The sequence below is a fragment of the Pelecanus crispus genome, chromosome 1 (genome assembly GCF_030463565.1).
Source record: "Pelecanus crispus isolate bPelCri1 chromosome 1, bPelCri1.pri, whole genome shotgun sequence".
Lineage (NCBI taxonomy): Eukaryota > Metazoa > Chordata > Aves > Pelecaniformes > Pelecanidae > Pelecanus > Pelecanus crispus.
In genome coordinates, this window is record NC_134643.1 from 18,319,704 (window position 1) to 18,346,121 (window position 26,418).

At 37.3% G+C, this 26,418-nt stretch overlaps 1 protein-coding gene across 1 annotated transcript in view; it reads right to left on the reverse strand.

The window, feature by feature from the left end:
* Positions 1 to 26,418, reverse strand: part of CERK (ceramide kinase) — a 38,634-nt gene that overhangs the window by 4,699 nt on the left and 7,517 nt on the right. The window contains exons 2-10 of the mRNA XM_075725094.1: positions 25,612 to 25,725; positions 24,331 to 24,453; positions 22,188 to 22,313; positions 21,585 to 21,648; positions 17,601 to 17,746; positions 8,394 to 8,468; positions 6,513 to 6,665; positions 5,412 to 5,517; positions 2,588 to 2,658 (exon numbers count right to left, since the gene is read on the reverse strand). Coding sequence (XP_075581209.1) covers positions 2,588 to 2,658; positions 5,412 to 5,517; positions 6,513 to 6,665; positions 8,394 to 8,468; positions 17,601 to 17,746; positions 21,585 to 21,648; positions 22,188 to 22,313; positions 24,331 to 24,453; positions 25,612 to 25,725 — 978 coding nt within the window. The remainder of the gene's footprint in view (positions 1 to 2,587; positions 2,659 to 5,411; positions 5,518 to 6,512; positions 6,666 to 8,393; positions 8,469 to 17,600; positions 17,747 to 21,584; positions 21,649 to 22,187; positions 22,314 to 24,330; positions 24,454 to 25,611; positions 25,726 to 26,418) is intronic.

The window sequence follows — 26,418 nt, forward strand, 5'->3', positions numbered from 1 at the left end:
ATCTTAAGAGAGATGAGAAAAACTTAAATGTCAAACTATACAGAATGAATTTGTTCAGGCTGCAGGCAAATGACGAGGCCCTGCTCTGAGATGAAGGTAACTGAATAGAATGTAAGAAACTACTGGAACTGGAAACATCTGTGTCCAGAACCATACATGTGCTTATTTACAAGAAAACCAGGCATTTTCTGATATACAAAGAACAAAATGAAAACAACACTCTTTACTGATAAACGTTTTTGCTGTTTATCTGAGAAGCATTAATAATTTGGTCTATAGTGTGTCTAGATATGTGTTAACTTTTCAAGTATGCTCACTGTAATAAGTCTCAAATTACTTAAGGTAGAATGCTTATATATGTAACTGTAATAGATTGTTTTCACCGAGTGGAAAAGTACCATTTGGTATAAATTTCAGCACATTACTCAAAAAAGTTTCACTGTTCAAGTAAGAACAAAGTCAGGGTATTTATCACATTTTAAACAACCAACTGTTTTCACAACCATTCTGCGGGATGCATCACTGTAATAGCACAAATTACTTGCCCAAAATATCTTTCATACAATAGAGCAAGCATAAGCAAGGAGAGCATAAATGGCACTCATTTCAACTGTCTATTGTGTATATATACTGCAAGTTGCTGAAATCAGCATAAAGTTACAACACTCAAAGTTTACTTAGGACATGCACATAGACTTCTGCACAATACAAAGAAATATGTCCAGTGACAGTCAATGCAAGCATCCTTCTAAACTTACCCGAACTGTACACAAACCAAGTAGGCACAATGAAGGAGTCAGCCAATACATTCTGCTGAGTAAAAAGCTTATCTGAGGTGGCGATTTAAAATCATTTTTATTGCAGATCAAGAGTAGCTGATTGTTATTGTTTGCTTACCAGTACTGCATGGAGAAGAGACTGGACTGCAAAGAAAGCCAGCTACCAGAAGTAAAATGGATTTAAGTGAACAATATCCCACATAATCAGCTGCTTAATGTCTTGTGCAATGCTGGCTGAAGCAGTCTTGATTGCTCACTAACCTGTAGCTTTCTTCTGCCTTTGCTCCTTTGCTGGATCAAAGCTAACAAAATGGCAGGTTTAAAACAAACAAAAAACCAAAAAAATCCCAAACAAAAAAACCCCACCTAAACACAAAAAACAAACCAAAACAAAAAAATACCAAAACCCTCCCCACTCCCCAAACAAAAGAAAAAAAGGTTGGCAATTTCTAGGTACAGTTATTTCCCAAAAAGATTTTTTCCTACCAAAAAACCTACTATCAGATTTAGCTCCTAAGAAAATATTATGTAAAGCAATTTCTTGAGCTGAATCTGGGCATAAATTAAAACAACTCAAGAAATACTCCAATCTGGCCATCTGTTGACTATATCAAAGAACTGAAAGCAGTAGCTGGGATGAAAGCACTACATATAAGCATGTGTAACAGGAATTCAAGTTGGCATAGAAATTTATATACAGTCTTTATGCTACCAATGAATCTCTATAGTACGAGGATACTCTTTTTGCTAACACACGGCTAGAACCTGGCACAAATACTGAGCAAAAGAACTGTAATTATAAGATAATCTAGGTCTTAAGGACCAATGTTTGTGTCAAGAAAATTACAGTTTTATGCACTGGGCTCTACAAGGAAGAAAAAGAAAAAGAAAAAAAAAAAAGAGTAAAAGCAGAAGCAAGCAGAAGCAAGCAGCCATGGGAAGGCTGCCTGCTGTTTAAAAAGGTTTAAGAGTTTTATCCAAGATGACGGACTGAGACCAGAGGCGAAACTCAGACAACTGAATCTGCATATCTTACTCCAGCAAGGCCACAAGTGTATCAGTATCAGTGCTTCCCATTAGGATGCAGTAGGCAGACATAAAAAGATACAACTAGGAGGATGACTGCACAGAATCCAGTATATTAACAGTTGTTTTAACAAAAGGAAGGAAAAGTTATGCCCATAAAAAAATCCACAGAACTGTGCACAGGGGTTGGAACGGGGGGGCAGGGAATGGGGAAGAGAATAAGGAATAGTGTAACTTGAGGAAGAAAAGTCTCATTTATCATTTTTACTGAGTATTGGTGGGGTATTGTACAGAAATACTTAAGTTCACTAGATTAGCTATTAGTTGTCCAAGTTCACTGCCTCATATTTCTTTAATAAACAGCTTTACATAGGGTGACTTTTGTGCTAACAAACACAAATTTTTAATCCTGATCTATTCTGAAAGCCATCTTAATGAACCACTTCCTTCTATACTACCTCACAGTTTATCAGTTAAGTCCTTCTCACAACAAAGAAGAGGCCTAGCTCACAAAATATATCTTTCTTAAAGAAAAGAAACCCAACACATTGAAATATACAACTAACTAGTATAGTTTTCTCAGTATTTTCTGAGGTCTGGTTGGAGGAGGCACCTTACATATTTTTCACATATTTTCATGTATTTTCCTTAAAGAAGCAATGGATTATCTAGTAACTCACAATGTTTAAAAAACAAAACACACAGACACACTTGAACTGATATATTCTGAAAAATAATATTGTGTATAATACTACACCATCTTACTTTTTATGACAAATTACCTTCATGTTTTAATCCACATTCCTTGTGCTGCTCTGCCAGCTGTTGCTCACTTCTCTTGCAAATGTAACATCTGAAAACAAAAAAAACATTCAGTTCCTGAAAACAAAACTATTATTCAGTTTAACTTTTTTGTTTTACCCAATCATTACAGGACCTTTCCCCACCACAAGATGCAGCATGGGACTGACAACGCTGATGTGGCATGAATCATGACAGCCCTGCAGGCAGTTTAGGTACTCAAGTACAGTGCTGAAGATTACTGGATGTCAGAAATTAAAGCATTACAGAGCCATAAGATCACACAGGTTGGAAGGGGCCTCTGATGTCGTCCAGACCTCTGCTCAAAGAAGCTCTTACAGGATCAGGATGTTCAGTGTCTTGTTCAGTCAAGTTTTGACTATCTCCAATGGTAGAGTCCACAAGACCTCTGGGCAACCTGTTCCAATATTTGACTGCTATAACAGCAAAAGACATTGACATACTGGAGCCAGTCCTTCATCTCACAAGTGCTGAGTACAGGGAAAGAATCACTTCTCCTGACCTGTTGGCTTCTCTCTTGCTTAGAAAGCCCAGTATGCAGTTGGCCTTCCTTTCTGCAAGGACACACTGCTGACTCAGGTACAGCTGTTGTCCACCAGGATCCCGAAGTTCTTTTTGGCAGGGCTGCCTTCCAGCCAGTCAGTGCCCAGTCAGGACTACTGCATGGGACTATTCCACTCCACATACACGATGTTTGCCTCTCCTGAACTTCAGGAGGTTCCTATCGGCCATTTCTTCAGGCCACCAAGGTCTCTCTGAATAGCAGCCCGGACTTCCAACATGTAAACCACTCCTCCCAATCTGCTATCATCCATAACACTGCTGAGAGCACACTCTCTGCCACTGTCCCAATCATTAATAAAGATGGTGCACAGTATCAGCCCCAGTATTGATCCCCAAGGGACACCGTTAGTAACTGGCTGCCAGTTGGACTTGGTACTCACAACCTTTCTAGGTAGTCTAGCCAGTTTTCCGCCCATCCACTTATCTAGTCCATACCTCATCAGTTTGGTTTTAAGAATACTACAGGAAACGGTACCAAAGGCCTTGCTAAAGTCAAGGTATGTAACACCCACCATTTCCCCCTCATCCATGGGTTTAGGGACCTGTAAGGCCTGGGGGCACACTACATCAGTGAAAACTGGGGCAAAGGAGTAATTTTCCAGCCTTTTCCATATCTTTTATCACTAGGTTCCCCATACCACTACGCAGCAGGCCCACAGTTCCTTTAGCCTTCTGTTATGATCGGTATACTTACATAATCCCTTCGTAAGAAGTAACACCCTTCATATCCCTCACTGATTTAAACTCCGTCTGAGCTTTGGCTTTCTCAGTTCCATCCCTGCACATTTAGGCACTGTCTCTGTGTTCTTCTGGAGTAACCCATTCCACTTCCACCTTCTCTTCACTTCTCAGATCTTTGCTCACCCATATGGGTTTTCTATCATGCTTACTCAAGTTTCTGCATATCAGAACGGACTGTTCTTGTGCTTTGAGGAGGTACCAACCAACTCTCCTGGGCCACTTTGTCCTCCAGGGCAGTCTCCCATGGAATCCTGCCAAGATTCCTGAATAAACCAAAATCTGCTCTCCCAAAATTCAGGGTTGCAAATCTACTTTTTGTCTTGCTTACTTCTCTCAGGATTTTAAACTCTATAATACCACAGTCACCACTGCCAAGACTGCCCTCAACCATCACATCCCTCACTTTCCTTTTCTGTAACAAGATCAGCAGAGCATTTCTCCTAGTTAGTTTGTCAATCACCTGCACGATCACTGTCATCACCACACCCCAGGATTCTCCTGAATTGCTTGTGCCCAGCCCTACTGCCCTTCCAGCAATTATCAGGATGTATAAAATCCCCCATGAGGCATCAGGCGCTCTTCACTCCCTGACTGAGACCCAGATGACAGCTTTCTCCCTCTGGAGCTTCCCCTGCATCAAGGCACCTGATGGATCAGGATAGTTGCTCCACCTAGTACTGGAGACCATGACCTGCAGCATGTCCCAGCACTATTATTACAGCACTATTATTACAGCATAGTCTCAACAAGTTCCATGTATTTTCTGGCCAAAGTTTCTGGCTCCTCTGTATCCTGCTGTGCTGTTTGCTGCTGTGAAACTACTATACCTCTCATAGCTACATTCATATATGAAGAAGAATAATAAATACTACTGCATAACTTCAAACAGGTGAAAGCCAAGAAAAAGGAAGGAACACTGGGAGATTAAGGTAGGCCCCATGATTGGAGAAACAACTGAAGAATATCACACAGCATTTATACAGCATAGTAGTAGTCTATAAAGGCTAAATAGGCTGATTCCTGAGAGGACGTATGCTCAGGACAAGCCATGCCAGCTGCTGTCATGGCACTAAAACAATCACTAAAATTGCTAGATCCAATTACAATGTGAACATTTGAGAAATTTTTAATAATTATTTCCATTTGTAGAAGCTACGAGGCATCCACACCTTTCATTTATTAGCAGTAACACAGCATAGCACTCTCAGCATCTTGTAACTGAGTACTATGCTGTTACACTTTGCTTCATTTAAAATTTGGGGGGGGGGGGGGGCAGCTAACAAAATTTTATTACATTTTTGTTTACTGACCTGATAAAATGAGGTGTTCTCTTTAATGAGTCACTAAACTTTTTTAAAAAGCTTGTCTCTTTCAGAGTAGGTGTTTTGATGTTAAAAACAACATTTCTGTGGCTTCTGTTTATGTACAGGCCTTTTCAAATAGTTCATGTCAAATATCCATAGATAAACATTAGCCTACCCTGTTCTGCAGCTATCTTTATCTCGTGGAGATCCCAGTGTGTGTTTTGCTGGTTGAAAAGAAATTGTTCCTTCATAGTAATGATGAGAAAGAAAAGTCTTGAAGCCTACACAAAAAAAGGTATTAAGCAGCATTAAGTCATTACAAATCCACATCGCGAACACCTGTGTATACATCCTTTGATTGTTCCTTCTGTAAGGACTGCAAAACAATAGTTGTTCTCCTCAAGCTCACAGCTCTTCGTGTTATGATGTTTTAGACTGTAAAGGACAAGGAAATAACCCCCCCAACTTTTTATCATTTGCCAATAGAGCCATTACTTTGTTTGACATCTTTAACAGCCAACTAAAAATTTTAGCTGTACTGCTGAATCTTAAAATTAGCCTACATGACTTGAATTCCGCTTTTGTATCTTCTTTCCCTAACACAAAACAAATCAAAGAAGGCAAAAAATACCTTCCAGTAGCATAGGATTTGTCCAAATATTAGCTGACTAGGCTAAGCCACTCGGCACTCTCTATAATCAGTGCTGGAAGAAGGACAAAATTAACAATTAATTTCATAAGCCAAATGTCCAAGACAGAGAGAAGAGTGCCTATCTCTCTCTGACTGAAAAGAAAGTAAAAATTATTAGCACAGAAAAGATATTACTTTTTAGACAGCTACCACTAGGTGACATAGAGCAACACATTTCTATTAACAACACGGAACAGCACTAGCAATTTTATTAATAAAAAAAGCTTATTAAACAAATTTGAATTAGGGTTGCTTCCAACATAATTTATAACAGTTCAGTATAAACTTTTTACTTCTTTATAAAGCTCATAGTATACTTAAAATATTAACTATCAGTTAATAAATTAACTGTGCTATATAATCAAATTCAACACAATTTTAGTGAGCACACTGTTAACGTTATCCCCCAAGTTATGGAGCTTTACATAATGTGATCCAATGTACTTGGTACCACAAGGAGTTTAAAATCAGGGTCAGTCTGCCTCTTATGTTTAAAAGCTTCAGAGAAGCTTGGTTTGCAGAAAGCACATCAACTGCTCCAATATATTTACATGCTGACAAAAGAATGTAATAATTACATGTTACCTGAGTAGTCATATCTCATCGGACCCATCCACCGCTTCTTTTCACTATCTTTTAATATATCTCCATAAAAACCATAACCCAGCAATGATACAGAGTATTTCAAAAATGTGTTGTTATGATGTATAGAAGAGACATCCAGAGGCTGACAGTCACCTATGAAGATTAGAAGTGCAAGGTTCTATTAAGTCTTATTTTGTCTGCAGCTGCAAACATGATAGTAACTTTAATGTTACAGATTCTTTAAAAATTAAAAAATGTATGTTGTATTTATGTCATAACGTTTATATGTCATTCCATATATATTTCTTATACATGCAGAAAGGGAAAATAATTCTGTAATACTAATTTCATTTAATATTTAAAAAGCATTAAGCACTAAGGGAGAAAAAAGGTCGGTATGCTAAAATATATAATGAAGAATTTACACTCATTTACCATATAGCAGTAGGAGGAGATGTTATAGAAGAGATCAGTGAAGTATCTGTACATCTACCGAATCCTATATGTCACACTAGCAGAGGATAATTCAAGCTGGAAGGGGCATTAGGAGGTTTCTCATCAAATCTCCCACTCAAAGTAGGTTCAGCTATGAGGTCAGATCAGGTTACTCAGGGCTTATCCAGTCACGTCGTGAAAAACCGTAAGAACATAGAGTACACCACCTCTCTAATGTCCTCATAGTGTAAACTTCGGAGTGGTGGTGGGATTTGGGGGTGGGGAGTGGTGGTGTGTGTGTGTTTGGGTTTTTTGTTTGTTTGGGGTTTTTTTTGGTCTTCTGTTTCACTTTATGCCCATTGTCTTTCATCCTTCCACCATGGACTACTGTGAAGAACCCTTTACGTAAGTGAGAACCACTCTTAAAAATCGAAATACATGTGTACTAAACACATTTAATAATCCGGCTGAAATACTATGATATACTCAGTCCATCTCTCTTTCTAATCCTAGTTCAATGGCCTAAACTCTACATATGCCGAACAGATTTAACCATTGGTTAGTAAGGGAGAAGCACATGTGTGAACCTTTGCAACACCAGCTCCTAAAACTGCAACTGTTAAGCACTCAATAACAAGTGATAATGAAATAATTGTCACTCGGAAATTCTATCCTTTATGCTTACACAATATCATTGTAACTGAAGACTACCTTGCACAATTTTTCAAATTCAGTATTAAGAACTGGGTGACTCTGATTCTTCAGTATGTGGCAAGATGGGATGGACATCACAAATCACAATGCACTGATTATGCTGAGCTGTCTGCTTCAGCTCCTGTACAGTTCAGGGACTCCATTACTAGAGGAGTTTGAGAAGTGGCAATGTCAGTATCCCTACTTGTGACAACACATCAAGAAGCACTTACTAAGAATAGTTCTTTTCCTCCCTAGTTCCTCCTCAAATATGACTTACAGATGGTAAAAATGGGCAATCATCAGCTAATTCCAGTAAAGCAGAAGCCATACTTCTAACTTGGCATGGAAGCATTGAATTGCACAGGACGATTGGGCAACTAGCACAAAATACTACTATTCAAGTGTACATGCACTTGTCATAGCTTTCTCTAAGAAAGAGATAGTCCAACAATTTACCCTGCTTATTGTATTTTACTGCTATTTTCAAAAGCATGCCAGAATGCATGAAAACTTAAGCACCAGATATAAAATTTCAAAACATCATGAACCCTTAAAATGATGAATTACAGTAGAGAAAGCAATTCTGTATTTCAAATTAGAGACTTAAATCCCAGACAAAAACTTTGTATTTCAACTCAGACATTATGTTCAAATTATATTTCACAAACATATAGAAAGAACTAAATGGTATTACTATTTTTGGCTATTTTAAGAATTTTCTTAACAAAACAGTGAACTGTGACCACCCACCTACAATAATATGAAGAGCTGATGTTACTGGATCAGAAATGCCAACAGTTGAATAGCATATGCAATCTGTTGATCCTGAAAAATAAAAACCTAGAGATTAATTCATATCTTTTCAAAACAAGTATTACTGGCATAGTCTTCCAAATTGGCCTGCCCCCTTCTATTTTATGGAACAAAGTAAATATAAGGATTCAAATATTATTCTTTAAATTGTAACACTTCCCCCCCTCCAATGAGTAGAATTTATTTCTCTCCATACAGAGTACAAAGATTTTCACTATATAAGCAATACATATATAGCAGTTAGTAAAGGGAAGTAAGTTAATTCACATGAAAAATTTCAGGATTACATTACAGCTTTTATATCAGTTAAGGATGGAGGGGAAGGAAGGCATACGCTGGTTCTCCTTTGCTTAAGATTTCTTACTCATTGAGATTTCATAAAAAGAAGTGGACCGGTCTCCTGTTTTTTGGGGAGTGATCTAAATTCCAGACTGTCAACATCCCCTCCTCCTCCAGCTACATCTTAAACCAGAAACTCCTGCTTAGTTCTATTATTTGAAAATTAGCAAATACTTGCTTTCAGGAATTAGTTTATAGATAGGGGAGCAAAGTGAATAGAGATGTGCCTTTAGCAAAATACCTACAAGAAGAAAGGGGGGAAGCTTATGTTTTACCTACATTCTGTCTGTCTTACTAACTACCTTCAGGCCACTCCTCACTCAGTATCTCCACTCAGTATTTTATGTGCTTTATACAGACAGGCAATTCTCCCTGATCCCTAGAAAAAAACAATCTAAGAGCTTAACGTAGGGTTCTGAATCCTACTCTGCAGCAGGGACTTGAAAGTCAGAGCCAGATATACCAAAGCATTTTTGTTGCAGCATCTAACTCCAAATCTATCTTGTAGTTTCTCCCATCCCTTCCCTGAAATTGAATTCCTTTAGAGTCAAGGCTGGGTATCTGAAAACAAAAACTTACTTTGTCCACATGTATGTTCTCAGATTTGCTACCGATACACTAGATGTAGAGCAGCTCAGATACAGAGTAGTTCATTTCTGAGGCCTAATCAAATTGAAATGGAAAACTAAAAACAGAGGAATGAGCAAACACTATTTAAAATCCACTTATGGTTCTTTCTCACTTTGAAAAGAGTCAGGGCATATGCAGTTATCAATAGGAGCAAAGAAAATCCTTTCCCCTCCAACTCACTTGTCAGGAAATGGATACCACTTCCCCTACCAGTGAAGGGCATGAGAGAAGCTTCTATCAAGTAAACGTTACGCAGAAGCCTGCCACAGTGAACAAGCAGCAGCTCCAGGAGCCAAATAAAGAAAATATAAATACAACAGAACTGCAGAACAAAAGAAGCAGTGTGACTAAAGAGATCTCTCTCCTACAAGGTTGAGGTTCAAGATGGCGCAAGTGTACCATTACAAGCATATGCCATTGCACAGGAAACGGGACTCCAGTTTCTCTCGGTATCATAACAGACAAGGTACACACATGATGTCACCATGCCACATTTGGAGTTTTTTAGCAGAAAATATTAAGTAGAGTTCAGATACTGAAGCTATGCTTTACTGCCAATGTTTTCAGTTTCATTTTGCCTCCTACACTCGTGAATTTCAGTTAGGCAGAAAAGAAAATTCTCACTACTTTTGAGAAGAAAAACAAACAAATAGCCACTAAAAATAGCCACTGAAAGATCAGACCTGAACTTCTACTGCTGAATGTACAAGCCTAACACTTCATGCAATCTTTCTCCTTTCTTCAAGATCTGTTTCTAATCTGCTCCTAGAATTACCTTGGTCACATCTGTCTTGGTGTAAACAGAGCTTCCAAGTAGTCTTACACTATAGGTAGGAGGGGAAGAGAGGAATTCATGCAAGCTACACTTTAACACTGCAGTCTTATCTTCCTATACTCTTCTGTAGCCAATTAAAAGCTGATCTATCTGTTGGGCAATTATATAGAACTTGTTTTAATTTCTATTCATTAACTAGCAAGGGAGGGCTAAAATTAGATCTGAAGTCTTAAATTAATTCTGAGGTTCTAAAATGGGAGAGTGGGAAAGACACCAACAGTGTTTACCAACTGTCAAATCATCCCTCTCTCAGACATGCCAGTGGATCACCAACTAAAAACTGTAAAATCTTATTGCTTTTTTCCTCTCTTGGAGCTGGTTGCTCTCAGAGCCACAAAACTGGTATTATTCCTTACATGCATTCCAAGAGAATGTAAGTGGTCATAACACCACACCAAGCATGAACCCAGCAGTACTGGTTTAAAGGTCACAAAAATGTTCATGATGATTAAGGCTTTGAATCTCTTTGAACACTTCACAACCAAACAGGAATTCTAGACCATTAGGTGGGTCCTGAATAGATTTGGAATCTACCGCTGCTGAAACAGCACTCTGAGTAGATGTACATGCAAACCCCACCAAAATCTGGCTTATTTCACGAGTATAAACCTGATATGGAAAGCAGGATTGGAATGTAAATATAGCTTGACTATATTTATTGACTATATATCAATCCCTTGATTAATAGCTTAGAACTGCCAGAGCACTCAGTTTGGGCAAGAAGCTTTCATAGAGCATGACTCTTGACTAACGTTAGGTACTGGATGTTGTTTGTTCTGGTTAAACCAACAGAAAAATTATATACATACTCTGCCAGGTTTTCTTCAGGGATTTTTAAGGGCAACAGCCTAATTGAGTGAAGGAAAATAAAAGCAGTTTTTATGGGCTGCACAGAACTACATGCAAATGTGAAGAAAATAGTTGGAGTGCTTGTTAACTGAGCCCTAATTCATTAAAAAAGAAAGATCTTCAGTGTGGAAACTAATTTTTGCATTGATGTGCTAGAAAAGAAGAAAATCGGTATGCAAGGGAATGATTAAGTTTCATGTTAAGACACTTAGAAGTAGCTACATGTGTACATGTAACGCTGCAGACTATGTCAAAGCTTCCATTCTGGTCAAGGAGATCTTGTCAGGAATGCTGACAGCAGCTTGAGCTTGACTCAAGGTACTCACGCACAGGCCCCATTTGAAGGGCCTTAGGAAACAAGACACCTGCACAACACAGGCAGATGCATCAGAAGATCTACAGGCTCTACTAACCATATTGATCAGATGCCCTCTGGCTATAATATGAGTTGAGATGCCCATCTCACCTGCAGACACCTAAATGTAAGCATGAAAATTTGAGTATCATTTTCAAATTGAAACTCACCCTAAGGAGAGTAACTCCATTACCTAAAATGACACCAACCACCAGTGTTCAAGTGCTGCGGATTACTCTGCTTGGGTTCCAACTGCTACTCTAGTACAACAGTTGTCTTGCCTAGAGACATTTCAACAACAGTGGCACCATACTACCATATGTAGATAGCCAAATCCCCAACTAAATGTCTGAAATCTCCCAGCTAAAGAAAGTGCTCACCCCAGATATTTTGATATCAAGAGCCTACTGAAAATATGAAGCATATAGAGGGCACATCAACTAGTCTTTGTTAAAATAAGTATAATTACTTTGAATCTTTACCACACATTATGTACACTAGAGCCCTGTTTCATTACCCATTTTCCCCAAAGTCTGTTATTAAGAGGTATCATACATCCACTTAGTTGTATATAGTCAAGTTCTTCTATGCTCGTTCCCTCCCCAGATGTAAGCACAGTAATTTTTTAAATAAATTTAATGATTTAAAAATTATCAAGGAAATCCTTCCTTTTAATTAAGCACAAGGAGAAATGATCAAAATACGTACTTCAAATATTAAAGAGTATGCAGTCCCCATAAAACACTTTTGCTAAAGCAAGATTAAAGAAACCAAAGTGATGGACTGCACTACATAGAATACAGTACAGCTAGATCACCAGATTTTGCCTTTGCATGCAAATATTTCTGGATATTCGTGAAGTAGACAAGTCATGCAGACAGATGCTCAGACACCACCTCACAAGCTTTAAATTGGTCATCGAACCACCAAAGCAATGATTTAGTGGTTGTATGGAAGAGTTCATGCCATTGATTCTGTGGACAAAAAAACCCACCAAAACCCCCCAAACCAAAAACAAAACAAAGCAAAAAAAACCCCAAAGTGCTAGAATTAATCATCTGAAAAATGGTTAGACTAACTTAAAACTAAGTTTTCTTAAAACAAAACACATGCATACTGTGGTCTATAAGTATTCATTTTTATGCTTTTATTGATGAAAAACTAAACAAATTCCAAAGAGCTGGAAATACTAAACTAAGCAGATGACAGAACCAACAGTCAGCTAGATGTTGATCCTATAGAAAAGAGTGAATTTAATAAAGAAATAGAAATACATTTAGTGCTCATGAGCATTGCTGCATGTGAGATACCCTTGACAGGGGCAGGTGCTCCCACAACACACACAGAATTCTCAGAGACGAATTAGTATGGCAACAGGATTCTGTACTGCAAACGGGTAGAATAACAACTTCAGCGGGGGTCCTGTACGTTTGCAGTATTTCTGTGAAGTCACAATCCATGCAGTCACCTCACAGATGAATTATCAGGTGAGTCATGCTAATGACAGAGTAACTGCATAGTCTTGGTCAAGTAGCATTTAGTATTTTGAAAAATCTAGATGGTGACTTTTCTGGGAAGTCATTTTGAAATGACAAGGATCTGACACATTCATAAGTAAGGGGAGAAGCTACTGTTACAGGGAGAGATGAATGGACTGGGCATACAGTCACATTCCTACCCGAAGTTTTATACACCTTCTTTTCTGCATCCAGAAAACAAGAAATCAAGCTTAACATCTGCAGAATGACAAACTGGCTTAAAAAGGAACAGTTCAGAAAGACTTTGGTCTGGGTTTTTGGTAGATAATCACTTCAGCAGAAGTTCAGTAACACAGTACAACAATGGATAATACAATAATGGCAAATTTCAGAGATGAAATTAACAGCACAGGGAAAAGTAATCTTGACTTAGTTGTCTTCATAGCAGCCCCACCATATTAAATGCAGTGTTTAGCTCTAAGACTGTCATTTCCAGAAGTATAACGGATTTAAAATGCTGAAGGAGGAACACAAAACATTGCACTTCAGATTTCAAACTGGACATACTGAACCTTGAAATGAGATGCTAACCAAACTGCAAAGATCATTTAATATTACAAACGTTGTAACAAAGGTGGGTGTGGACACACCACTTCGAGTCATTAAAAAAAAAATTAGATAGCTTTTTATGCTATGCTTTAACACATTTTCAAAGAGAAATTTTACAGCCTAGGTGACAGTCGTATGAGTCCAGTCATGCCTCATGATTTTACTTGCATCTGGTTAAGTTTGTGAATAAATCCTCCACCATTCTTCTACACTACCTTCACATAAGAAGCCTGTGCTGTCTTTAGCTGTCTTAACTTCTACAGCTACACACCAACATGCTGATTATAATCATACTGCATACTTCAATTCTAGACATTACAGAGCTCATACCTTGACCACAACAAAAGTGACAAGGATCTGGATATACTAGAAGCCTAAATCACTATAGCAGTTAACAATTTGTATCTACACTTTACTCAGTCTTCCCTAGTGCTTGGAAGACTTTTCCCCTACCCCCAGAGTAGGCTGGCAGACTTGACTTTTGGAAGAATGAATGTATTAATATTATGCCACAGCACAGAGTGAAGTAGGATTTTTTTTTTCTGCCTGCTGAGATCATAAGAGTATTTAATCTAATCTGTTCTCTTTTTGCTAAAGAGTCCTCTGACAGCAGTTGACAGCTTTGTCCTCCTGTTCTATGCCAAGTTTAGTAAGAAGAATGAATTACTTTGGCTTACTCCAGTGGGTATAATTTTAATACTAAAACAGGTGGATGAAACCTCAGTGCCACATGTTGTAAGAGAAATGATTCTCTGTGTTTAAGTTCTACGGAGGCATACTACCACTCTGAATGCAGTGGGAAACCATGGCCGAATGTGCTTTTAAAGGTAGATGGCACTAGGAGGAAGTAACAACTAAGCAGAAGTTTTCACAGGTGCACTGACTTGCAGTTACCACATTGCAGTGCAAAACTTTGCCAGGTTGTTACAACCTCTAAGTACTCTTAATAGCAAATCTGTTTACCAACAGCAATCAGTCAATTTACACTGACAGATTTGAAGAATGGCTGCAACTAAGAGAAATACAGAAGTTAAAATTGCCATATGAGTAGCAGCCTTTATTCATGTCAACAAAAACACAAGTTATTTCATAAAAATGTACCGTAAAGTATAAGAATAAATTATATTTTTAAACCAGAAGACACACTAAGGAAAGATGCTGTCTGGAAACAGGCACATCTGTTCAAAAAAAAAAAGAAAAGAAAAAAAAAAGAAAAAAGGGGGGGGCACAAGTAGGGGCTTGATGATTCAAGTTAGAATCACGATTTCCAAGTAGCATCCAACATTAACTAAAAGAGCCTGCACAATGGGATTTTGCTTATGAAATAAAGCTAATCACTCAAAAACAGTCATGTAAATTGACAATTTCCGAGCAAAGATTAAGTCTGCTGAATTGAGCGTTAGTTTGAATACATAGACTGTTTAATCACAGCCACACACTACAACCTGCCATGTTTCTGTTAACACAGCTTGACATTAGAAACTAAATGAAAAAAGAGGCAACAACACTGATTCAGTGTCACCTTACACCAGGCTCCTGTCCTCGCTGAGTAAAGTGTCTCCATGTATCAGAAGACACACAGAGCTTTAGAACTTAATCTCTAAACTATGGATAGTGTTTGTTGTTGTTCTTATGATTTTAAGAAAAAGGCTGGTTATAAAGAACTAAAAAGAGCATCATGGATTAAGTTTTTCTAGATGCATGATTTACATTTCATTAGTCCTTTTGACTTGCTGTATTTTAGTTTAAAAAGTCTTTTTAAGGATCTCACTTATTTTGGAACAGACTTCTTGCACTAGTCTGGGAACTAGGGGAACTGTTGGGGTCAATACATGGTCAGAGCTCCATTACATCAAGCAGATGAACAGAGAACAGCTTCACCAAGGGCTGGAAAAACAAACTCTTGCTGCCTTCCTGACCACCCTGCAATGCATGGGTTTGGCTATTTCATACACAATTTAAGGTCCCTGTGATGGTTACATGTGCTAAGAAAAGGTTAAGATTTGTTCAGTGATTTGACTCCCTTTTTCAGTAAATAAGCACTTTCCCATATTTCCAGTAATGGATCATTTTAAATATTGTACAATATACAAACAGATCAAGACATGTATTACCATCTGTACTTCCAAAAACTTAATTAATAGAACTTCAAGGCCAGCTTCCTTATATATCATTCTAAATAGTTTTTGAGGGATCTGAATAATAACTTGGAGAAAATATCTGAATCATAGCACTGATTACAAGGCTGCACCTCATGTTAGTTCAAGGAATAGAGCATGCAGTATACATCCAAATAGCAAACAGCTACAACAGACAACACACAACAAACAAAACACTAAAGTATGTAAGAAAGTGACTCGATACATGTTAGCAATATTAAAATATCAGTGAAGATCATACCTTTTGGTTGCAATTGGAAAAAATGCATTAAGAAATTGTTGAAAAACCAAGGTTAATCTTTCAATTTTAACATGCTTATAGTTAATTTCCTAAGGACAAAGAAATAGTTCTTGATATTGAGGTTCTGTTTTTTCAATTGTATCTTCTTATGGTCACTAACATCACCAGTAGGCAAAATCTTCTGAAACCAACCATGCAAGCAAAAATTTTTACTCCAAGAAATTTGCCCAAATAAGGGGAACAAAGGGTAGAGCACTTCAAATTCTATTCTTGTTAAGTTTATTATACAAACTGATTTTAATACAAAGCTTTAACAAATATAATCAGAACATAAAGACAGTAATTCTATTATACAGAATGTTGTTATCTATGTTATACAGAACCCTTAATGTGCTAGCTAACAAGGAGAATGAAAAACCATAAGGGGATATTAACATTGCAACTTTTAGATATCTAACCTTTATTGTACTGCAAGCAGAAAGGGTTAACCTTCTTCCAAGCAACAATTCAGACCATTTGGGTTTGGATACATTCCTCACAAAGATATAAGTAGTATAAAATTAGTCACCAAAAGCCTGAGAGTACAAATATACTATTTCACTTTGTGTATTTTTATAACCTGTGCTAAATTTTCTCAAGAAGTCTGTGTTTTAGTTCTAGTCAGAAGCTCAAAATGTTTATTTGAATTAAAGAACTGGTATATGAATCTCAAGCATCTGACATGAAAAAGAGAACAGCATAGAAAAGACACCGAACTGTCCATTTGTCTTTCCACAGAGCCCTCAGAATTGCAGATGCTATTAAAACACTGAATCCAGTCCTGGAAGAGAGAGTCATCTTTTAAGTCCACTTTTGAAGGAATCTAGGGGACCAACTGGGCAGAGTGAAGTAACACCTGGGACACTAGATTTAACAGCAAGATTGATCCAAAGAGTGCCTATGGCCAATAAAAAAAAAACCCTGTAAGTTTATCACCAAAGACCTGGATTCCAAGAATGAGTTGTCTCAAATGCCTGTCAATGACAGTGGTCAGGATTGCCTGAAAAAGTGGTTGACACTGAGAACTGTGAAGGTATAGCACCTCTAAAAAGGGGCAGAAACTGCAACTTAGTCTGGAACCTGAGGACGGTTCCTCAGCTGTAGTTGCCTTATGCTTTCTGTGATGACAACTGGAGGGGTGGGTGGGTGGGGGGAAGTAGTAAAGGAGAAACGTTAGCATCTGTTTGGAGTTTGCCATACCAGTAGGAGGTTCTCATTACAATTCTAACTAAATTTGTGGAGCATCTGGAACTGGAAAAATATTTATCAGGTAAGCCTCTGTTCAGTAAATTTCACCATTAAAGTGTTCAGATGGGCAAAAGTATTGTTGTCAACATCTTATCTTACACTAACACACAATAAGCCACTTAAAAAAAGTAATTAAATTCTAAAGTTGCGCGTTAAGATTGATTTCCTTTACAAAGTAACTTTCCTAAATAAAATTGCATGTGATCAATAATAATACTGAGATACAAACAGCTTTAGCTAGGTGTCTTTATGGAATATCATTGCTCATATCTTACACTTAGGCCCAAATTCAAGAAGTTATGAATAAGAAGAAATTTCAAGAATAAATGAATAAAGTAAACTGAAAGTTAACCCTTTCTTACCAGCAGGAATTATGCCAATCCTTATATTGCACTGGACTAACGGTGCTTTGGGATTATTTTGGTCTATGCCAGAGTCCTTCTGCATTCTTCCAATGAGACCATGCATCACTTCACTGAACGTGCCGTCCCCACCAACACAAACAACACTGCCAGGAAACACAAATTAGAATGCACACTAACAGTCAATAAACAACACGGCAAGTGTTCTACTTAGGGCATGCACTAGGCACATCAAAAATAGTTGTTCTATTCTCCTCCTCCATTTTTACAGAATACAGTAGCCCACAGTCAATTTGGCAATTAACAAAAAAGCAGGAAAAAAAAATTTCAAGCTATGCAACTGCAAAAGCACCTAGACATGTCTGTAATGTTAGAAAAAAATGTTGGACTGCAACCTAAAAAAAAAACCCAAAAAAACTTTATCTTGTATTGCTGTGTGCAATACAGACAGACAAGTATCAGTGGAAATTCACTATACAAGGAAAACACTGAACAGGACTGTACATACAGCTTTCTAAGTAAACAAAATGGAAATAGGGTACCTTTACTAAAAAGGGAAAAGTAAGTTAATATTTGTAGCTTCAGGCAGAAGTATATTTTACACTATTAATTTAATAGGGATATACATTATATGAAAATCAAAAAAACAGAAAAGTGCATGCTTGCATGCTCTTTTGAACATGCTGAGAGCCCAAACAGACAGAAGTCATGTATATCTACATAACCATTCATAATGAAACACAGAGTTCTAAATGTTACCAGATGCAAAACTTTGTTTTGCAAACTTAATTCAGGTCAGAGCTGGTGCAGCAGCTACACAGATCCTCAATATGTTAAAGCTCAGCAGAGAGTCCACAGCCAAGCAAATACTAGGAAGTAAAAGACTATTTTACAGCAGTATACATTTCATGCACAATAATCAAATGCACACCCTGAACTCTAAAAGCATAAATATTCTTTAACTGAAAAACTAATTCAAATACACTGTAAAGGAACACATGACAAATCCAAAGTTATGCATGTAGTCCCCAGCATACATGTTTAGGAATGTTTACTGTCATCTATAGAAATAATTTCCAATGCATAAACTAATACTTACTCTTCCACATAGTCAGCAACAGATATTACAGAATGAGCACTTACTTCATAGGACAAGTTACTTTATTTAGCTTTTAAGTACCGATTATTTAAATTTATTTATTACTGTATTTTCAGCAGAAGGAAAGCTTGAAAAAACCCAGTAATTTTTTCATGAATGGAGAGGACAGTCTTAAAAATATACGCTGTCCAACTCTAAGTGAAGACCTAAGAGACTTGGAGAGAAGGGAGAAAAGGATGTTTGTTTTTCATTTTTATAATTAGTTTCTCTTCTCACAGCTTAACTACATTATTCCTCCTCAACTTTAGCCTGTCTCATCTTTCTCTGCAGACTCCAAGGAAAAGGTTAAGTAGACAAAAATTTCCACGTCAGTTCAAGGTCAATGTTGTCTCAGTAGTGTTCTATTTATAACAAATACTATACCCAGGCTCAGAGATAACAATGATATGAATGTCTATACCTATCAAGGGTAAATATTGATAAAGAAGTTCACATACACAGCACAAGCATGACCAAATTCATTGCAAACATCAAATGACCAATGTGCAAGTCACATGTGTGTGCAAGTCACACGTGTGAAGGCCCCTAGTGAAGAACTACTGTAAGAGAGATCTTGCAGCGATTCTCACATTTCGGGCTTATTTTTCTAATGGACGAGCATTTTACTTTTTAAGACAGATCATAACAGTAAACTACATATGCTAAAGGACTTCAGGAGAAGCAAGTCCACAAGACAAATGAGTTTTAAAAGAACTATGCTCCCTTCTAATCTCAATCATTCTGTGAACCAATTCAGTAACTAGGAAAAAACCCAATCTGAAACAGTTTTACAAAGGCTTGTGCAACAGGTGTATGGATAAGGAAGCACAGTGATTCATGCATGTCAGACTTCCTCTAAGCACGGTTGTTACCTGCACAATATTACAGCATGTTCTAGTTCTGCACAATGATGTACAAAAACCTGCTATATGGTAACTGAATGAATATTTTAAGTGACTGTCTTCAAAGAGAAGCTGTGCTATCACTGAGCTATTAGATTAGTACAGTCACCATAAAACAAACAGGAAACATGCACAAGAGGTTTAAATAAGCTCTCTCAAGTAAATACACTTGGAAGGCAGTGAAGCGGTTTTCATTAAGAATCCTGTATGTAGTTCCAAAATTACAGGCATGGCTTTGCCAAATAGGGAACGTAGAGCTTAAATGAAGAATGAAGGGAAATCACTGAATGAAAAGTCACTTGTAAGAACCACTTTAAGAGGACAGGTAAGCAACAACTAGGTGTAGGAATCTAAAGAAGCTTTTCCTGTATGTGAGAAGAGTCAACCAAACTTCAAGAAATTCATACATTTATGCAGTCCACCCATTTTTAAAATCTTCCATATAGCCATGTGATCTATTATTTAAAAAGTAGTGTTAATAAAAGAACTCCTTCCTAACATCACTGTTCACCACAGAAACAGACTTGTACCTGATGGACAAAAATCAGGCTTAGAAAGACGTGTTGCAGTTCCCAAGCTAACTGACATTAAGGCGCAGCCTGGGAACAGAAGAATCATGAGATTCTAAAAAGATGTAGTTCTTTGGCCAACTGTTTACCTCAGTCATGTTAGAGACAGAAAACCAAAAAACTCCACCAAAACAAGCAAAAAAAAACCCACCAAACAAAACCCAAACAAAATCTTACTGTAAGATTTTGTACAGTAAGAGACTGAATCTGCCCAAAACACTTCAGGTACCACTACAATTGGTCACTGCCACTTGTAAAAGCCAATTTGGTAGGAGGGGACATGGGCTCACTTGCTTCCCTTTTCTGCTCTGTATTGGATTTTCACAACTGTCAGTATTATCTATTTCAAATCACTTAAGTTAAATGAAAAGGAAAAATTTTAACTAGGTTTTTCTAGGATCCCAGTTTCCCTTCCTTGCACTTCTGCAAAATTAAGAAAATCTCACTGTAGTCAAACCTGCTTATTTAAAACAGGTGAAGTCTAGGAATTCAACTTATGAATGTAGTTTCTTACTACCACAATTTGTCAACATCATGCCTTCACTTGGTTTATATAATGCATATAGATCTTCTCCCCTAGCAAAAGTAATCTGAAAAGATAGAAAAAGTTTTATTTTTGCAACTTACCAGTTTAAATGTACTTGTCTACAAGCACAACAAGAGACTTTTAGACTAGTGTAGTTATGAGAGTTTATCTGCAAAGGTTCTGCATACATTGTCATGATTTTCCAGTTGTGTAATTTGTTTCATGTCATGAACCAGAAACTGGAATGACTAGCTTATTTATTAAAATATTCTGCTTCTGCAGCAGATTTAATAATGGAATGCAATTTCACCATTAAGTCTTTTTTTTAAAACATTAATTCCACAACAGAACGAACACAAATAAAGCCAAATGATATAGCCATTATTTGAACAGTCCTACATAGCAAGAGGAACTATCTGAAACATTTCTGAACAGCTCATGGCTTTTACACACAGGCTGAATGCTACTGATGCAGTGTTCTGGACTCATGCCTATGTCAAGATCACCTATACCACAAAACATTTCAGGGTAGCTTTCGAGCTATCACAGAATGCTCAACTTCTGGATGAGCAAAAGTAATCTTTACATCTTTTGAACACAAATCTCATGCAAACATTGTTATATGACACTTGAATATAGTGTGTGTTTAACAGGTTTACTGAAACAGTTTAGTTTTCCTTTGATACTCCTAAGTGCGGATCTCCTATGGAAAGAAATACACCCCAGAACTTTCAGCTGTTGTAATAAACATATCAGCAATGAAGGCTACTATTTTAAGTTACAGACAACAGCAGACAGATTACAGAATACATCAGCTAGAAGGGGGAGGAAGCAAGTGAAGTTACTTACCCATCATATTTATTAATATTAACTTCAAATAAATTGTCCTTAGCGTGGTTAGCATGTTCAGTTACTACAAAGAAATAACCACATTAAACATTACTATTATAAAAATACTATTATAAAATTGTATATAATATACAATTATTAAAATTTTATTAATAATTCATTAATAACCCTGATTCTATTACCAATGTCACCATAAACCAGCCTGCCCATAAAATGTGTTTCAAAAGATTTTATGCCAAGGGAAGAATTGAGAGAGACATGCACTGCAGTATATATGGAAAAATATTTCACTTAAAACCAGTTGTTCAGTTGCACAATTTTTTACAGTAAAACTGAAAAAAATGGAGAAAGACAGTATCTTATAAATGAAGAGCTAAAATAGCTCCGAAGTACCAGAAGTTTTAATTTAGTAAGCAGAAAACTGATATAAGGTCATCATTTATCTGGCTACCTATGCTTTAAGCAGAAAATCTTCCCTTTCTACCACTTAGTTTAATTTCCTTAGTAAGAAAAGGTAAGTAACAGAAAGAACTTAAGCTACTCAGAGATGTTTTAAAGAGTGCATATTGTGTTTATTAAGAAATTAAAATATTCATTACTCACTAACAACATCAGTGGAGATAGAAGCCAGACTGAAGAGCGGAGCAACTTTCTGTTCATAAATCCTCTTCCCTTGTCGTTTTCCTCCATACGGATTAATATACACAAGCAACTGCTTTGGTCTAGACTCTGCAGTATGGAATAATATTATAATGCATTGCTTTTTCACACAAAACAAAAATTCAACAAGCTATACAAACCTGTAAACATCAAAGTGAACACAGCATACTAGTCTTTTATAACTCTTATTAACACTTATAACACTATAACTCTTTATCAAAGAGCTATAAAAAGCTGCTTCATCTGTCCTCTTTATTATACCGAGTATACTGACAGTATTGAACAAATTGGTAATAAGACAGCAGGTGAAATTCAGAAACATTTCATGTGACTCCATGTCTCACATTCTTATGCATATTATTCTTGCAGTACCTTCCCACTAAATGACATTAGTATCATAGGCATACAAGACAAAAGACAAACCAAGGGCAGCAATAGGGAAGGCACTTGTCAGTGAAGCATACATAGAAATACTTTAAGATTAATTTATTTAAACAACATTCTCGCTTTGGTAACATAGTTAAAATGCATTTCCTTTCAGTGATAAAGACAAAGTAAGAATACCTCACAGAACTACATAATGCACAGCAAATGCTTGCTCTATAATGTAACCCCTTCCCCCCAGAAAACACCTTTGATATTACTATCTCAAGTTTCTTTGAATAAATATGGATTTACATTGGTGGTGGCAATGAAAACAATTGCTACATCTCTGTACTAACAGATGCACAAAACAGTAACGCTTGCTGCACCTAGAGAGCCTTCCTTTTTTGTGTAGAACACAAGGACCTGTTATAACATTTTCACTTCCTCAGATGGCATTCTAAATTATTTTAAAAGAAAAGAATAAACAGAGTTATTAGATCAGCACACTTGCATAATCAATCCACCCAAGCTAGACTGTTGGAATGGTTTAAAGCTGCCACACCCCCAAAGCACCATTCACCCTCTCCGAGAACCTAATTACCTTTTCTGAAATAGTTTCTTACCAACAGAATGAACACCTGCACTCAAATGGAGATGACTACCCAGGCCACATCTCTCAAAGGTGTACTGAATGGATGCACAAACCCCATTTTTAAGAGATTTTGTCAGAAGCCAGATACCTCATGTGTAACGTATACAAAACAAAAACGTTAGTAAGATGCATGCTTCCAATGCCTGTTCAGAAGAACATTTTTTTGTTAAATAGCCATTTTTATTCTGTAAGCCTTAAGTACTTGCTTGAGTCACATCATAGGTGTACTTGTTTCCAGTCCCTTCTCTAGCTCTGTCTCTCAGATGGACCTCAGACCCAGCCCTGCCTCCAGACTCATCTCTTGCTGCTCCTGTCTGGCCGCCCTGGATGGACCCAATTACTTTATCCCTTCTGGGCTGAAAATGGGACCTGCTGCTATCCCCATCCCGCTCCGCCCAGTCTGCTCAGACACAGTGGGACTGCGCCTTGGTCGGTGAGGGCGCTGCCTGTGCTATGGTCATCCTTGACTTTCCTTCTGTCATGGAGTTGCTCTGCTCCTGCTGCTCCGACATCTATCAAGGTATCTCTTTCAGGAATAACTCCTGCAAAACTACTTTTAGCCTTCCAAGAAGTAGATGTCCAAGAGTCCCAGAAATGATTAATGGGAACTCTTACTCCATAAGGCATATTGTTGATGAGAGAGACTGGAAAGGCGAGACAGACACACAAAAAGTCACCTGCAAATCTTGCAATTGGTACAATCCTTGTCCTCAGATCTCTAGAGTACCTCAAATCTCTGAGCTTACATCTGCCCTTTACTTTTTCCAAAGCTACACTCATTTAAACCCTCTGCTAAGCTTCTAATTTGTCCCTATTTTGTGCAAATAATTTACATCTGGGCAAAATTGTAAGACTGATCAGAGTAAACCACTCAGTACAAATTAGTGAATGTGCAAAAAATGCAAAAGTATGGATAAGAAGAATGAGACACTTCAACTCTCAGCTCCCTCAAGTTTTGAGCATAAGCTGCTCTTAAGAGTTCAAAAAAGCAGATTATCAAAACAGTATTAATGACTGTCCATGCCTGTAAAATGGTGCCGCAACTGGTAGTACTTTAGTCAAACTTACTCTGCATTTCAAGTGATTCTTTCAGCGCCTGTATCCACTGATTACACAAGTGCTCATCAACACACCAAAACGTCACATCACTGCACCGCCAGCGGTGATTTCGGGCTTTCTTCACGTAATACACTATGTAAATTAAAAAGAAGAGGCACAACGAGACAGTTCTGTGAAATGACAAATGCATTTCAGAGAGATCTCCAAAATATCTATGTTTGGGAAAAAAATGGTAAGGAACCCCAACTACACATTTCTGCAAATGACAGAAGCATTCCGAGTGTGAACAGGACATCTGTAAAAGGTCAAAATGAAAACATAAATGAAAACACTTGCTCTAGGTCATTACCTTATAGCAGATACCCAAACATAAACTTCTTTTTAAACCAAATACAATCCATTTTCCATAAACTGATTATAGACATACTTATACAAAAGTTCACTGAGCTTATATATTATTTTATCCATATTAAAGTCTGCAATGTCTACATAATATAAAATGCCATAAGCTTCAGAGGATAAGCCAAACCCTCACATCAGGTCCCAACCAACAGGGTGAATTTAATTTCATAAAGCTGAAATTTTAGAAAAAAGATTTAGAGTGTTCTTGTGCATTAAGAACTAGGCTGGTGAGACAAGAAGCACCCTTACCTTTCCATCTACGATATCATCAATCGTTATTACTGAAGGACTAAATGTGAGGGAAGTACTCCACAACATAAAATTTTGGCATGGGAGCAATCGCATTTGCCCCAGCTTTGCAGCACAGAAGTCACCACTCTTTCCCCAAAATAAACAGAAATTTATTTCTGGCACTTTGTTTTAAGAATGCAGTCAATAACACGAAGAATGTTTACATGCATACATCCTGATGGTTCGGGATATTTTTAAAAAATGCAAACATTTAGGACTCATTTGTCCAGCCTCCCTCTTGATTTTCTAGTCAAGTAGTAGAAAGCAAGTGTCCTGCTGCAAAGTCATTCAGCAACAGAAACATAAGACATTAGTTAGGACTTCATTAAATAACCAGACATAGCATGTGTTCTTAAAGGAAGGGTTTTATTTTCCAAAATAAGGATCTTTGAAGGTAAACTGGTAGATTTTTGGTGGGGGTTTTATTTGTTTGGGGTTTTTTGTGGGTTTTTTGGTTGGGTTTTTTTTTGGGGGGTGTTTTGGTTTTTTTTTTAAACACATTTCTGTTAAAGAAAATTCTGAAGACTCCTTTTGACTCTGCCCTAAAGTACCTCCAAAGTAATTAGCACAAGCATCCTGAGACTGTATTTGCCTTACCTGTGAAAGCATGTGGGTTTGACATTTTCTGCCATTTGCCAGTATTATGTTGTTTCTTGTTAGGTTCAGTTTCTTCTACAGCAATGATCTCAGAGGTTGGTACAAAACAGTTTTCTGTATGAACACAAGATCTTACACATTAAGACCTTCAAAGAGCACCAGAATGATTATTTCTACAAATAATATGATATAGACATACAATTAGAGTAGCTGCTCAATAAGCACAACCAAGAGCATAAGTAGAAATTTGCTGACTATTTTCAATTTCCTTTTGCCTTTAGTCAAAGCATATAATCCATAACCACCTATGAACTACCCCAAGTAATATTTTAAACGTCTACGATTTCTCAGAAAATTACGTTTCTGAGTATAAAACCATTTTTGCATGAAGCCAAAATCCAGCAACTCTGATTTCAGAGTAATGGAATTGCCCCTGCAAAGATGCCTAGTCCAGATATTTGACAGTGAATAGCACAAGCTATTTCAAAGAATGTACAACTAAATCTAGTGCAGAGAGACTACAGAGGCTATTTGTTATTCTCAAGTAAGTAGCTGGCTTATGAAAGAAGGGCATTCATATGAATGCTTAAGAATTTAAATCCCACTAAGCTTTTAAACTTCAGGATCTCCTAAGAAGCAAATTTTAGATGTTATGTTTATGTACTGTTAAATGTATTTCCCTTTTATCAACTTTAAAATTTTGGTTTTCAGAATTAAAGGCCTCTCACTCCTATACTATGAGAGAATTTCCTCCACTCTCACTCTTCTCTTATGGCCCCTCAACCCCTTCTCAGTCCTCTTAACTCC